At 46.0% G+C, this 15,570-nt stretch overlaps 1 protein-coding gene and 1 long non-coding RNA gene across 6 annotated transcripts; one reads left to right on the forward strand and one right to left on the reverse strand.

Annotated features, from left to right (window-relative positions):
• Positions 1-975: 975 nt before the first annotated feature.
• On the forward strand, positions 976-10,953 carry C1QTNF8 (C1q and TNF related 8). Of its 3 annotated transcripts, none has more exons than XM_068699340.1 (3): positions 976-1,293; positions 8,220-8,460; positions 9,227-10,953. In XM_068699340.1, the coding sequence occupies exons 2-3, from the start codon at positions 8,235-8,237 to the stop codon at positions 9,772-9,774; spliced, it is 774 nt and encodes a 257-aa protein (XP_068555441.1). In that variant the 5' UTR covers positions 976-1,293; positions 8,220-8,234; the 3' UTR covers positions 9,775-10,953. The 3 variants fall into 3 exon arrangements, with proteins under 3 accessions (XP_068555441.1, XP_068555442.1, XP_068555440.1); XM_068699341.1 differs by lacking the exon at positions 976-1,293 and adding an exon at positions 2,473-3,221; XM_068699339.1 differs by lacking the exon at positions 976-1,293 and adding an exon at positions 4,892-5,137.
• Positions 10,864-14,088, reverse strand: LOC137864815 (uncharacterized). 3 transcript variants are annotated; one of them, XR_011101632.1, is made up of 5 exons: positions 13,914-14,088; positions 13,129-13,293; positions 12,861-12,995; positions 12,065-12,200; positions 10,864-11,182 (listed from the first exon to the last, which is right to left on the reverse strand). It is a non-coding gene; the product is annotated as an uncharacterized lncRNA (long non-coding RNA). The 3 variants fall into 3 exon arrangements; XR_011101633.1 differs by lacking the exon at positions 13,129-13,293; XR_011101631.1 differs by lacking the exon at positions 13,129-13,293 and having other exon boundaries at positions 13,802-14,088.
• Between the last annotated feature and the right edge of the window lie 1,482 nt (positions 14,089-15,570).

Genomic DNA, 15,570 nt, shown 5'->3' on the forward strand with positions numbered 1-15,570 from the left:
AGTTTGCAATTTCTGCTAAGAAAGTGCAGGTGCTGAAATCAGAGCTCGACAGTGCACTGTGGGGCTGGGGGATGCCTGATGCTCAGTGCACACTGAACCCCTGTGTCTGCTCCTGCTGTCCCCTGTGCTGCTTTGTCTCAGAAGTCCCTTGGACATAGCAGCCTGTGCCACATCCTCAGTGTCCTCCTGCCCCAGGGCCATGCTGTGCTCTGCTCTGCAGCCTCCTTGCTGCTGTCAGCATGGGAGCCAAGGCTGGCAGCCCCCCCAAGGGACTTGCATGTTGCATAAGGCACTGTGTGCTGCTCTGCAGCTGCACCAGCATGGACAGGACAGGGCTGGCAGCTTCTCTGGGCTCTCCACAGCTCAGCCTCCTTTGGAGATGGCCCCAAAATCTCCCCTGAGCCCTCCCCTGAGTGTGCAACTTTCCCCTCCATTGCCGTTTGTAGGATGCTGATGCTCAGCGCACCCCACCACAGGGGGTTTGGCATGAGATAAGATTTAGGAAGATACTGCAGCTGCACATCACCTTCCTGAGATTAGCCCTAAATCTGCTCCTATAGAAGCAAAGAGCCATGTTTTTGTTTTTCAGCAGGGAGGTGCAAGGGACAACAGGGTGACACCGTCCCTGGGCACTGACCTGCCCCCATGGCCAGTACCTGCACCTACCCCCAAAATCACCACAGAGGCAGTTTCCACTGCTGCACCCCTTCTACAGGTTTTTGCTAGTTCGACAACTCATCAACTCATAAACAAAAGCCAGAGCTTTGATTTTTTTTTCCTCTCTTTTCTCCTGCCCAAGAAGATGCTGAAATCTCCCAAAGAAAAATTATTTCCATGTGATCCCAGCACTTTCTCTCTTGGCTCAAACACTGAATGTGGTTTTGGGTCTGTGGTTTTTGATTTTTTCTTTTCTTTTCTTTTTTTTTTTTTTTTTTTCCTTTTCGGTTATTCACAAAATTTTTTGGGTTTCATTTCCACCATTGTGAGAGGCACCGTGCAACGAGACAGACTGGTTGCAAGTCCTAGGGAAACGATAGCAGGACAAAAGCAGAGAAACCCAGCACAAGTTGATGCAAGCAAAGAAACAAGAAAAAAAAAAACAGCTTTTGCAAACAACCTAGCTGCTGGGTTTCATAAAGAGACGGACTGACTTTCGGTGTTTCATTTGGACTCCAGCTAGGAAGCTGCAGCAGCTGCCGAGGACTAAAACTCCTGAATGAACAGCAGCTTTCATATTATGCATCCTGCTAAGCAACAGCAAGGGAAGTAAGAGACGGGGTTCTGAGTCACAAGGTAAGTTAAATGGGTCTGAATAAGTTGTGAAGAAAAAAAAAAATACTATTGCTATAGGGAACAACGTGTTCCCACCCTGCAGAAGCAGGTTGTTGGGTGAGTCATACAGAGGTGGTCTCTCGCCCTCGCTGCTTCGTCTGGCTTTTTCTGCTTCGCTGCAGCAGGCAAATAAGTGCAAGGCCAGGTTATTGCTGAACGAGCTTCAGTTTGTTCCTGCTAAGGCTGCTCGTTTCCGTACCCACCCACTAACGCTGCTGCTCGGTCTGGTTGTGCTCGGGATGGGGATGGTGCCGCAGCTGGGGCAGGATGGAGCAGGGAGGTGTGGGGACACCGCAGTGCTCCAGCATGCGGACAGCCCAGTTCCTGGGGCAGCTGAGTTCCCAAGGGACGAGTCCCGGACCCACTGCCTTTTGGCTGGAAATGGCAAGGGAACCTTGGTGCTTCCACCTCACCAGAGCCATTTACTCCATCCAGAAGCTGCCCTGTGAGTGATTTTTAAGCGGGCCGGCACAGCGGCAGCATGGAGCTGAATCACCGCCTGGGCTTGCCACGGGACGGGCGCACAGTCAGGGACCCGCCTAGCCCCAGCAGGGCCATTCCAGGAGCTGCCTGGTCTCAGTCGAGCAGGCAGGGGAGAGGAGAAAGAGAAATGGAGAGCTGTTTGCTCAGGAGCCAGCAAAACCCCTTTGCTCTGTGTTTGTACCAAGATGAGTATGGTAACTGCCCATGGCAGACCAGGAAAGTGGACATCACAGCAAATGCAGCTCCTCCTGGGCAGAAGGACTGGGGACTTCAGCCAGGCTGAATTCCCACAGGCACGTGCTAAGAAATCACTCCAAAATTAAAAAAAATACCCAGAAATATTGCAAACTACCCCAATGTCCCCATTTGCCATTACGAACTAGATGCAGATAACACCCCTGGACCTCCCTGTGGCCAGACCCTGTCCCTGCCTCTGTTCCCAGGCTGCTCACAACCCACAGGGCTCAAACTGTCCCCAGCAGTGCTCCCGACCCCTCTTCTGCTTCTGCTTTGGCTCATTGTATAAACACTGCAGACAAGAGGGCGTTAACGGAGGTCATCTGCAAACCACTACTGACAGTGGAAATTTTTAAACCATGTTGCATTTTGGGATCCAAATATTCTTGTCTGCGAGCCCTCAAGTCACTCCGTGGCTGCAGAAGGGCTCCTGATGCTCAGCTCGAGCTGAGCATCTCTGCAGCATTGTGTCGGAGCGGAGCAGCCCCGTGGGCAGCGCTGACACCGTGGGCAGAGGAACTGCCAAGTGGTCACAGTGCTGCCTTGGAAAACGTGCAGGCTCCTTCAGTGGTTTGGGCTTTTCTACCATAAATTGCTCATGAAGAACTTTTAAATCCTTCTGGAGAGAAAAAAATAATAAAGAAATAGAAAATATCCAACAAGTTGTTTCCAAGAGGAAGTCCAGTGTCCAGACAAAAGTGGCTCCAGTGCTGCTTCGTTTCCTGCTGCAGGCGATATGAGGCAGTCTGGGGCGACAAGGAGCTCAGGGCGTGCAAGGAGACAAAAGGTAAAAAAGCAGAAGCAGAATAATTTCCGTCTCTGGAACGATGCCGAGGTCCGACGCTGACGCATCCATGTGTTTTCCATCTCGGCGGCACAAGAAAGGTTTTAGTCTTAACTGCCCTCCTGGGTTTTCAGTCCAGATTTATCACTAATTAAAATGGGCAGCGGCTGGCGCTGTCCTGTGCGCCGTGAATTTAGAGCGAAGATAGTCATAGATTGCTTTTCCAAGTGAAGCCATAGCAATAACAGGAAGGAAAACGTTAGCAGAAATTTAAAGTGCAGCTCGGAGATCCAAGAACAATTTCTGCTTCATGAACTCTTGCTATCGCAGCGTGTGAGCTCAGCACTGCTGTGGCTGGGATTTCATCTCCGAGCATCCCCGCGAGGTAAGGACACACTTGTACCCGCACACGTACCCCGTGAGAACATGGGCCGGGGTGGATTAATGTAGGTATGCCTTAAGACAAAACATATACATCCCCGAGGGGCTGTCTGCAGTGCTTGAGGTGACCTGCCACAGTTTGGTTAGGATTAGAGCTCAGCCTGCTAACCAACCCTACACTGGGGGGGGGGGTGGAAAACCCTTTGGTCCAGCTCCCAGGCTAATTTGCTTCCTTTTGCTTTCTCGGTGTGCAGAGCAAGTAAATTATGATATTTTATATTGTTCCTGTTGCCCAGATATGTTGGTTTATACAGAAATGTTAAAATTCTTCAGGTACACGGTATCATTAAAAAGCTTTGCAAGCGCAAAAGCGCCTCATACATAAGCTGCCACTTTGAGCTACGAGATTAAACTCAATCATGAACCAAAAAAAAAAATCAATCAAGGTGCTCTCTCTAGCTGTAATAGTGTCAAGAAAATATATTTAAACAGAATAAGTTGCACACAGGAAGAAAGCATCACATCATTTAACTCCCTGGACTGAAACTAATGGTTTCTGCCCTTCCTTAGCCCAGGTTTGTGGTATCTCCAAAGCCCTGCATGGAAGGAATTTGCCTTTTTTAGCTGGAAGACACCAGGAGGGCCAGGTGTCACTGGAAAGCCATCACTTTCAGCACAGGCTGTCCATAGCACGTAAAAGAAGTGTAAATGAAATGCCTGTTGGATTGCATTTGAGTTGGGGTGCTTCCAAGGTCAGTGCAGAGCATAAATGCATCATTTAATCTGTTCAGGCTTGCACTAAGCATGGCAATAGCCAGAGAGCAGCATCTTTGGCTTGGGCAGAGCATCCTCATGATCCCTGGAAGTCTTTAAAAGACGTTTAGATGTAGAGCTTAGGGATATGGTTTAGTGGGGACTGTTAGTGTTAGGTCAGAGGTTGGACTCGATGATCTTGAGGTCTCTTCCAACCTAGAAATTCTGTGATTCTGTGTGATTCTGTGTAGTGCCCAGGAGCTGCCCTCAAGGGTTTGCATTGGCAGTGCCATCAGGAGGGACAAATCCAGCCTTTCAGGAGGGGCTGAGCAACAGTCGTGCCTGACTTTAATGCAAGGAGGCTGGCATCTCCACTTACTTTTCCTTCTGGCTTTGGGCTAGGTGGAAATACCTGTACACGGCCCCTTTAGTAGGATTTTAACCTTGTCTTCTGGGAAGAGCAAGTGATTTATCTTGGCATTGCACATCGCACTGAAGCGGCCGGACGCCCGGCCCCGCAGCAAGCTTCCTGCTCCTCGAGCACTTTGCAGGAAGCATCAGAAACATCAAAACATCTTACAGTTTTCTGCATGCCGCCGCAAGCTTTTCAACAGAAATGCTTCAAACTCATCAATTGTCCATCAACTGTTTCAAGATGAACCCAAGCTCAAAAGCCAAAGAAGCTGAACTGAAAAAGTGGTTTGGGGAGAGGGAGGGCTGAGAACCTCTTCTTGTTCTCAGGTGAAACATTTATGGACTCCAAAGTTTCCAAAGCCAGCAGACCAGCTTCCCCCTAGCCATTAGGATGCCTGTGTGTCTGTCATCTGTTTTTTTTTTTTTTTATCCTGATGGGAAAAACAAGATTGCTGAACCGAAACTGGTTGTGATTCGCAGGTTCCCAGTGCGGAAGGCGAAGCCAATACTTTACACTTGTAGTTTTAATCTGTTGCTTCCAGGATGCTCCTGTCTGTCTCAGGAGAGGAGCCGTGAAGGATGGCCACGGAGGAGCACGCTCAGCTTTGCAGTCGTGGGTTGCTCGCTGCGGTACTAATGCATCATTTCAGGCACTAACGAGCGTGTGGGATGGCGAGGGCAGGAGGATGGATGTCCCTCCAGCACGGGGACCTGCGTGATGCGCAGCAGAGAGCCTCACGGACCTGCACGCCGGTGAGTCACGGCCGCATCGGAGCAAAGCCGAGTCCGGTGCTTGCTGTCTTGTGAAGATAAAGCTGCTCCACTGAAGTCAAATCCATCATCATCACGTTTGACAAAATAAGGTCGCAATAATTATCTTTAGGGGAAAAAAAAAAAGTCTAAAACCAACTGCTCACTTTACCTCGCAGACCTTAAATTCTGAGCTCCAGATTACTTCTTATAACTTTTTTTTTTTTTTTTTTTAAGGTATCAAAGACTTCCCTACCACGAGAGTTATATTTGCTTCCCCTCTGAAATTTGCCTTAAATCATTTTTTTCTCCAGATTGGCATAGTCTTGTTACTTTCCTGTTGCATGCTTGATTCCTCTGTTTTGAACTTCTTCACGTGCTCTCTGCTTTTATGCTGGATGCCTTTCAGACTGAACTCCATACTGCTGGATTCTTTGTTCTTTCAGCCTTCTCAGTTTCCTCTCTCTCCACTTTCCCTCTTTTACTTCTTTTGTCCTTTCTGGGCTGTTGTGAGCAAGCTGTAAATCTGAATCTGTTTATTTGCATATATCATTGAAATTTCAGCTAACCAGAGCTTTTGCAACCGCATAAGTGTTTCTGCTGCCTTACTAAAATTTATTCAACAGGGAGGACAACGACAGATCCACGAACACAAACAAAACTTTGGTTGGTCTCAAATTCACAGGTCTGACACCACTTCTAGAAGATTGTGCTGCTCAGGAATGTAAAACCATGAAGGAAAATGTGGTGTAAGGGGGTGTGTGTGTCAGTTCTAGGCTGCCCTGAGTTGCCTGGATTCGTGCCTGGCTGGCCTCATTTTTCCAAATGCAATTTCTAGCCAAGACCTTGAGTGATTGTTCTTCATGAATCATGCAAGCGGCCATGATTTCCTCAATGGGAGCTTGGATTGCAGCAATGCGAAACGTGCACAACCTGAGCACTGATTTCTCACCCAGACTTTTCTTCCTTAAGTCACTTCTAAAAATAGGAAAGTCATTCATCTTAAAGGGAATAATGGCCTATAAAAATGTCGAATTAATTTCTTCATAGTTATGAAGCCTTTGTCTTCCGCCCATTATGAATACCCCTCTTAATGAATGCTTTTTCTCCTTCATGAAGGTATTATGAGCAATTACGTTCTCCAGTTTTAATGTGCAGATAATGTAATCAAATGCCTTATACTTTATCCCCAGGTTATTGACTACCCACCCCCTCAAGGACTAAATAGCTTTTACTCCCATGTAGGATATATTGGCCCCAAGTGCCTGGGACTCCGAGTGAACACATGGTCTTCCTTAGACCATTATGGATATGTACAAGCTTTAATCACTGCAAAGGAGACCCCAGAAACATTACTTGGACCCCAAAAGCTCTCTGCAGTGCAAACTTTCTGTTCTGGTCACGTACAGGCTGGTTATTTATGACCTGCTGTCCATTTAGACTCGCATTGCATTTTTGGTCCTGGTTGGCAGCACAAAGATAGCTTAAAGACTGAATGAAAATTAAAAAGGACTTAATGAAAATTAGAATTCAGGCCCTGAACACTGATATAAAGGAGTATTAATCCCTCCTCAGACTTGTACCTAGAATAAGGTACAATTATGAATAGAAAGATCATTTCAAGTTATGACAGATTTGATGAAAGAACTTTCACTGCTGTCAGAAGGAAAGTTATTATATCTCTGCTAATAAGTATTCATCAGGTTTCCAGGGAGCTGGATTACACCAAGTAATAAAAGGTGTGAATGACAGCTCTTTTGGGGCAAGCAAGAACTAGAAGAAAACATCTCCCAAGAATGCCTGTACAATCCAAGTACCTTGCCCCATACTGATACTTTTTTCCATATTTTCTTGACTGGTCCATTTTGTGCCCTGTGAAGCCTTTGTATAGCTGCAGAGTAGGATCCTCTCCCTCTGCAAAATGCAGATGGGACCTGTGTTCATTGTGCCATTTCTGAAAGCCAGGATATCCAGGTACTACCATCCCTACCTATTCCAGGAATTAATGCTGGTAGAGGCGGAACTGTGAGAGCTGTTCCCAGCCTGAGGTCAACAAGAGTCCATCTCACTAATTGGACTATGGATAAGGTCCAAAAAGGCATCATTCCAAAATCTGTCTTGTATGAAACACCACTGCAATCAGCAGAATGACACTAATTATGCATGGTATGAGGCAGCATTCACCTGCCTCCAGCTCCACTCCCTCCCTAGGAAGGAGGGTGATGGGGAGCTAGAAGAAAACTCACAGTTTACCACCAGAAACATTTTCTGCCTGTTCATTTCATCCAGTATTTAGGGCCTTTGGAGCTTTCCAGTAGCTCTTGAAAATGCAGTAGACGATCTCAAAAACTAGCAGTTTTGTGCAGAGCAAGCCCCAGTTTGGTCTGTGCTTGTTGCATCTATTTGGCTCTCCATTATATACAATGGAAAATTAAAATAGGAAACGGAGGAATTCTGCTAGAAAAAGCAAATGGATATGGTCAAAGCCACAAACCACTTGGCATGATCTTTGTGAAAGAGATTACCAGCAAGAGGCTGAGAGATCATCTAAATGGAGAAATGCTTTTATTCTTTAGTTTATTTTTCCACCAGATTTTTCATGGAAAAAAAAAAAAGAAAAAAGGTTTGGTTTCATCTCTATTTAGTTTTATTTTCTTCATCTAATTCTTCAGGACAGCAAAGCAATAAACTGTTGAGTAAAACTTTTTTTTTTTTTATCCAGTGCCTTTTGCAAGGACAGTTCTGACAACAGCCAGACAGCAAGCGCACCTTGAGCAGAGCTTGCTACAACATCTTTAAGCACCTCACCCGTAGTTCCTAATCTCGGCAGGCTTTTTTCCTGTGTTTACCTGGTGTCTCTTGACAGATATTTCAACTGTAGGTAATGTGAGATGAGGATAGTCTTTTCCGTTGCTTGTAAACAGTACACAGTGGGGAACCCTTCCTACCTGGAGTCTCCTGGTGCCACTACAAGATAAGCTAATAATTAATCAGAAATGCACCTTGCGGCAAGATTAACAGATGGCCCATCAGCGGCTCTGACCTGAATTGCCACGTTAATCATTTGTTTCTTTGCTCGGTCCAGCTGGCTCAGCTGAAGATGAGTGCTGTGTTTCTCCTGCTCCTGGTGGCCACCAGCAGCGTCGGTGCTACATTGGAGAAGGGTTTGCCACGACGGGAAGCGCGGCGCCTCTCGTGCGTGCGGTGCTGCGGGCCTTCCGAGCAGCCCGTCTCCATCATCTCCTCGCGGTACACGAGGATGAGCAGCGACCCTGCTTTTTCGGTACCCAAAGTCCAGCCCACCATCGATATCACCATCCTCAAAGGTGAGTGGAGGTGACTGCTGCGATAAACATCCTTTTTACATCTTACACGCCTTCATTTTGCAGGCTGTGCTGCTCCTCCTCCCTGCATCAAGAAACTCATCCAATTCATTTACCTGAGAGGTCACAAGGTGACATGGCACGGGCTTTAAGTGGGCACAAGTGGGAAGTAGCAAAAGGCTTCAATCTATCAGAAATCTGTTCCACTGGAAGCTTGAGTTAGATCACACTAGAACACAGATGCAAATGTTATCACAGAATTACTAAACTAGCATAAGGAATAAAGAACTAATAAAGATGCTCACCCACTTTTTGCATTTCACATGTTATTTGCTTACCTTGCTAAGACAATAGAGTTAAGCATATAATACAGGAGATGTGCCAGGAGTCCTGTGAGAATAGACAAGCCGAACAGCCTCTCCCAGGCCCAAATCAGGCTTCAGAGAAATCTGAAATTTTTCTTACCCTAACCTCTGCACAGAGGGGCTGTGCATTTAGCTGGATTTGTGTAAATGGCCTGATTAGGTGATGGAGTTTTACTACCAGAATTATTTTGTGCATCAGCACCATGAACTAAGTGTGGCCAAGTTTCCACTTGGCATTTTTATCCTCTTGAGAATGAGGAGGGTGCTGGTGTCTGACCGGCACTTCTAGATATTAGTGCTGTGAAAAGGTTTTAGCAAGTGCTTTGGTGGCAGCCTCCAGCAGGATGACTGCAGCTTGGACTTCACATGCTTGTGTTTGACAAGGTTTTCCTTTACACTTACAGGTGAGAAGGGTGAAATGGGAGAAAAAGGGTACCCTGGAGCAGTTGGGAAGGAAGGAGAGAGGGGGCTACGTGGCTTTAATGGACGGAAGGGCCAGAAAGGCCAGCCTGGCCCACAGGGCCATTCCTGCAAGCAGCTCTACGCTGCTTTCTCCGTGGGTCGGAGAAAGCCCCTTCATAGCTCAGACTACTTCCAGCAAGTCATTTTTGACACTGAGTTTGTGAACCTCTACAAGCACTTCAACATGTTCTCAGGGAAGTTCTTCTGCTACGTGCCAGGGATCTACTACTTCAGCCTCAACATCCACACCTGGAACTTCAAGGAGACCTACCTGCACCTGATGAAGAACGAGAAGGAGGTGGCCATCCTCTACGCCCAGCCGAGTGACCGCAGCATCATGCAGAGCCAGAGCCTGATGCTGGACCTGCAGGAAGGAGAGGAGGTCTGGGTGCGGATGTTCAAGCGGGAGCGAGAAAACGCCATCTACAGCGAGGAGTCTGATGTTTACATCATCTTCAATGGCCATTTAATCAAGCCAGCTGTAGAGTAGCTGTTCTTCAGCTTTAGGCTCAAAGCTTTGGCAGGGCATTAGTGTCTTCCCTCGTAGAAATGCACGTCTAGCTCCACTTGGAAGGACTGCAGCAGGCAGCCCCTGGCCTGCTGATGGGGATGGAGCTGTCTGTCCATACCGAGGACACCTGTGTGGATGCAGGTGGTGGTGTTTCAAGGTGATGAAAGCTATGAGAAGGTTTAGCCCTTAACATGTCCTGGAGATAAAGCACAGAAGGCCTCAGTTGTACAGCCCTGTATAGATCCCCAGGATAATCCCTGAAGTCTGCCAAGTTGGAAGCAAAAAATAGTGTCTGCTCTGCTTTGGAAAAGCCATTTTAAATTGGATGTAATGGTCATCTTCAGACATCTGTAATCTGGGGGCTAGTTAAGGAATGTATCTACTCCTAAAACAGTGCTTATATCTTTGCAGTGTGTACTATTGCTAATAAGAGCACCTACACCAGGTCAGCTCCATTCAGGTGGGCAAGAACACACCAGTGTTAAGAACAATATTTTGCACAGTACATTTACCCTAAATTACATTTTTTTGTTCCATTTCATGTAATATTACATTCTGAGAGCATAATGCTAGAATTACATAAATAACAGCATGTTGATCTGACAATACTTTGAGGCATAGTTTTAAGTACAACTGCAGCCACATGCCATAACTTTGCTAGGCTGCTGTGTTGCTAGCAAAACTTTTTGCACAGGAACATCCAGCACAGGTGGGAGCACACATTTCCATTTTTAAGGAAAACAACAGGCTCTACCCTGGGATCTGATTTGTGAGTACTCATGGCCAAGCTGGAGCCTGAGGACATCCTGGTGTCTGGAAACTACCATCTTACAGCACTCTCATCTCTGGCTGCTGGAGGAGGAAACTGGGAAGAAAAATGGTGCTTTTCTACCAGCAACAATATTTCAGGGGATTTGGTTTCCTTTCTTCACCCCAAAAGGTATTGATATAACAGTGGAAAGGTGCATGCAACAGCAAGAAGCCTTGTTTCCCTCAGTTCCTCCATCCCCATTTCCCCAGTCTCCTGTCTGCATCCCAAGCCATTTGTATGAAGGATACATGAAAAGCTCTTGCTAGGCAAACTGCTTCACTGCTGTGCCTCACCTACCCACAGCTATTCAGAAAAGTAGCTGAAATAAACATATTGCTTTGAATACACTGCCTTTGTTTATCTTACTTCCATGCGCTTTTCACAGTACAGGGCTAAAAGCACTAAGCTGAACACCCAGCCCCACGTTATTATGTCAGGTGGCAATTTTACTTCAACACCAAAGGGTTCCAGAAACTGAACTCCAGACTGAAACCTTCAATTCCTCTCCTTTGCAGGTCAGTAAACAGCCATCGCTGAGTATCAGGATAGGGAGGCAGAGAAGTTGATGACCCCTTGCTGTAAAATAAATACCAAATCTTTCTAAGCTCTCACAGTCTTAGTGAAGATAGGAATTTTTAAGTAGCCTATCTACAAAGTAAATGCATTATGACAAGGGGTCTACCAGCCTTGAAATATCGTGTCTGCTCCTACTTTCATTACAGCCTGCTGCAGCCCTCAGAAGAGAAATTGGGAAACTTGCAGAGCTCTAAAATCCCAAGGGCACTTCATGCAGATCCTTCACTGACCTGCTGTCAGATATCCCAGCTGCTTAGATCAGGCCACACTGCACAGCAGCATTTCCTTTTTTTTTTTTTTTTTCTGGCTCTTCTAAAAAAGCCTCCTAATCAGCAGTTTCCATTAGGGTGATGGTAAAAGCCCTAATGGCTGCATTGCTTATTTGCAGCTCGCCACTTAGTGCTGAGAGCACTAGCAGGGAGGTGCCAGCCCTGAGCAAACAGGCACCAGCAGCAGCCTTCCCACTGCACTCTCTGAAGGCATTCGCAGACTGTTTTTCCCCAGCCTTTTCCCTACCTCTAAACCACTCACTCCCCAAGCAGACCCAGATTTTGCAGCTGCGGAGAGCCGTGCCCCACGAGCTGCCTGTGGTGGAGCAGTGATTATTCGCCAGGGCTGCCCAACATTCCTCGCATATCGAGAGGCTCCGCACAGCTTCAGCTCACCCCATCCACAGCTCGCTGCACTGACTATAATTAAAAAGAAAAAAAAAAGATCCAGCCCTCTTAAAATGTCATGCCCAGCTGGAGTTATTGACAGTGCCTAATCCAGCTCTGGAAAAAAAAACACCCAGCGCATGTTTATGTTCAACCCACACTGATTTTGGAAAAGTTACTTTCTACCAGGAAGCAAGCAAAAATCCATATTTCTATATCTCTATACCTGTGCATCTCCATAACACCTGCAGACACGGTTAGGGAGACTCTGATAGGACACGTTCAAAATGCTCTTGACTGATATGCCAGGGTTATAAGCAGGTAAATCGTTAAAGCCACATTGGTTTCTGGAGCAGAATAACCTTTCAAATAATAAAAAAGGTTATTGGTTTGCACACATTACTCAAATCAGTCACTTATTATCAAAGAACTAGAAGTCTCAGCCTGCTGATTTCTCTGGAGAAAAAAAAATGAAATATCTAAAAAAGCGTGATGTACAAAAACATCCCTACTGCCACCTTTTGAATGAATCCATCATATTTTTTTCCCAACTTGAAGGGCTGGGACAAGCATCCCTATTTAGAGAAGCTTAATGAGCCAAATCTAAAGCACAAATATTTTAGAACTGCTCATCAACATACAGGCAGCTTGCCAGAGCCTCTTTTATAGGAAGAATTTAAATCTTTTCTTTTTTTCCCCAGCAACATGTAACATGGAGTACCAAACTTTGAAAAAAGCATTTTCAAGTTTTTTTTTTTTGAAGAAAAATGCAAGGGAGTTTAGTGCTTAAATCTAAATGAAAAGGAAATAAAACAGTATTTATATTTCTTTTTCTAATAATTTTCCTTAAATAGGTACATTTCACTTTGAAATAAATATTAGGGACCTATCAAAAAAATATATATTTTTTTCAAATCCTTCAAAGAATAGCAATGCATAGAAATGACAAAACTGCCGCAGCTACCATAAATCCCAGGTGCATTTTACTAATAGGCATTAGTTCTCATACAGGTGTCTTTTACCCCTGAACTCTTGCAGAAGAGTCCCCATGGTACAAGGCACCAATAAATCAAGCTGCCAAAATAATCTTCCTTGCCCCTGGGACAGGACCAGAAATCAGGGAAGCAGAGGAGTCTGTTGCGAGCCTGGGCAAGGAGCTGTAAAGGCAGAAACAGTTTCTGTAACTGCAGAAATAACAGATTAGGGAAAACATCAAGTGAGAAGCAGCTACTCCCCAAAATTTCCTTTGCTTGGCATAAGAAGATTAAAACAGAGTTTAAGTCAATTTACCTTTCATTTTCTGACCTCAGATCTGTCCTACATTTGCACTTATAAGCCTAAGCCTTGGCAACAGGGAGGAGACAAACTCATCTAGCACCCTCTCCTTCATGTCTGTGGCATCAGAGCCCTAGAGCAGCACCTCACACGGAAGATCGTGCTGGGTCAGCGCCTGTCCTTGTAGTGAAAAGGTGATGAATGGGGAGAGCAAGCAAGTGACCTGCCCACATCCACTGAGGATGGAGCAAGATTTATGTTCAGCATTAGGAAAAAACGCTTCAACTAGGAGAGGTGGACCCTGCAGGTGGCTGTAGCAGGAAAGACTAATGCTCCATCCCAGGAAGCCTTCAAAGGCATCCTAGGATCTGCCAGGAACAATGCAGGCAGCTCTGGCTTAAGGCAGAGAAGCAAACCTGAGAACTGCATCATCCCTTTAGCTTCTTTTCCTGTAGATTTAAGTTTCAGTGTTTTATCCTGATGAAATTCCAAAAAGCCACAAGAAATACTTCTTACTAAAACCCCGTATGAAGGATCTCTAGCTGTAATTTCAAATATCGCAACCCCCCCACAAAAGAAGCCCTGCAGCACAGCTCAGTAATTACTAGGGATCTATCTGCACCATTGAGTCCCATGTTTGAGTTTATCTTATGACTTCCAAATGTGCTCATTCGTTATCCTTCCTTACATGATTGCACCAAATGAAGCTTCACATTACAATTTGTAGGACTTCTGCAGAGCCCTTACTTAGCTGTGCAATTGCTCTATGACTTGCTTTTCTTCATTTCCTCAGTACCTACCCCCCGTAGGTGTAAGACCAGAGAAAATCCTCACACTTATAGACTTCACAAAAAAAATCTTTTAACTTGAGCACAGAATCATCTGAATTCTGCCAGAACCTAGCCCTTTTTTCTTCATGAGCTGAAAATAGTACAGCCCTTCCTTGAAGCCTTCTTCCCTTCAATACTCTTTTTTTCCTCCTAGAAGCAGCATTGGGGTGGGGTGCTTGAGCTCCCCTTTATATAGAGACACAGCAAATTATTCACAGCACTCCCAAGTCCGCTGTAACAAGCTGAGGGACTATATAAGGCAGTGATAAAGGCTAGGGAGCTGTTTGGTTTTGCTAGGAGAGGTGAACTCTGTGTGGGTTAAATGAGTGAGGTGCTATGAGGGAACTCCAGATAAGAGCTTTGCTTTAGTACTTAGTATGTCCAACACTGCTTCATTTCATTGCTTGTTGTGCCAAGCTCTTTGTGCATTTATCTCTTCTCTGCCCCCCTTGCCTGTGATGAGCTGCAGCAGTGCTGAGCATGAGGGTGTTACAAGGACCCTTCCTGGGTCCTACAGCTGGCCCTGCAGCTTCTCTGCTGACCTACAGAAACTCTTGCTCTTTAAGGAATTCAGTGCCTTCTTGTGCAGTCTTTAAATAATGCTGTAGCCACTCAGAAATACTCTCTAGAAAGAGCTTATAAAGGGTTTATAGACCTGGCTGTGACAAACAACTGCTGTATGGGTTAATAGCTCTTACAGTGCTATTAGAGCTCATTATACCTGGCAGAGCTGGTGACTGGGCTGGTACTTAGTGCTCTTGATGCCAAATGGCAGCAAGGAAACTAAAACCTCTGTGTTCCCTGCTTCCTCTCCTAATTATTCATTTTTTGCATGCTTGCTTCTGGCTAGACCCCAGTGCTCTGTACCATCAGGCTCGTCTAAGTTGATTAAACTTCTAGGCCAGTTCATTGACTCCCTGGACTACTTTAGTGAGCTGCAAAGCAAAAATCATCTCCTTCAAGTTACCACTTCCTACAGCACTTTCTCATTCTCAACAAATAGAGCAGCAGGTGAGGAGTAGGTCTTCCCCTTGCTGGAGGTTTAGCAGGGAGTCTAAAGCACAGCTAATTGCCTTGCTTGCACCCCTGGGATGGTAAATAGTAAAAACCAGGTGAGAAAAGGGCCTGGGAGGCCTGATTCAGTACCCTGAGATCACCACTGAAGCAGTTTAGCTCCTGCCAAGCCCCCGCATGGGCCAGGCTTATTTCTGGTGTTCTCACTGTGTGCTCGTGCTGTCCTGCAGAGAGGATGCGCTGGTCCTGCTGTTGCTCCCTGCTTTACAGCAATTCTCCGAGCTGGAGTCACAGCACCCGAAATCCTGCTCTGTGCTGAAGCCTTTCAACCGTTCTCTTCAAAAGTAACCCCGTTCCTTGATTTGATTTCAGCCTGCAGCAATAAGCCATCCCCTAGTAACTGCTGTGATCACAGTTCTCTGCTGGCTGATCGGGAGCTCAGGGAAGGCTGTGAGCTGCTGTGAATCGGGCTTTTTTCCAGCCAAAGGAGGCTGGTAAAATCCCTGTTCTGCCAACTCCCTCCAGATGCTAAGTTCCTCTGAACTCCAGCTCTCTGTATGCTTTTTCTGCCTGAAAGCGTTCAGGATGGGACCTGACAAGAAGTGTGCTTCTC

Source organism: Anas acuta, chromosome 15, assembly GCF_963932015.1.
Source record: "Anas acuta chromosome 15, bAnaAcu1.1, whole genome shotgun sequence".
NCBI classification, from domain to species: Eukaryota; Metazoa; Chordata; class Aves; order Anseriformes; family Anatidae; genus Anas; species Anas acuta.

What these genes read in the sequence shown, in the direction of transcription:
- C1QTNF8 (XM_068699339.1), top strand. Translation starts at nt 5,054, where the DNA reads ATGGCGAGGGCAGGAGGATGGATGTCCCTCCAGCACGGGGACCTGCGT. An exon ending in CCTCACGGACCTGCACGCCG is followed by an intron (nt 5,138 to 8,219) that starts GTGAGTCACGGC and finishes TGCTCGGTCCAG; the next exon opens with CTGGCTCAGCTGAAGATGAG. An exon ending in CGATATCACCATCCTCAAAG is followed by an intron (nt 8,461 to 9,226) that starts GTGAGTGGAGGT and finishes TTACACTTACAG; the next exon opens with GTGAGAAGGGTGAAATGGGA.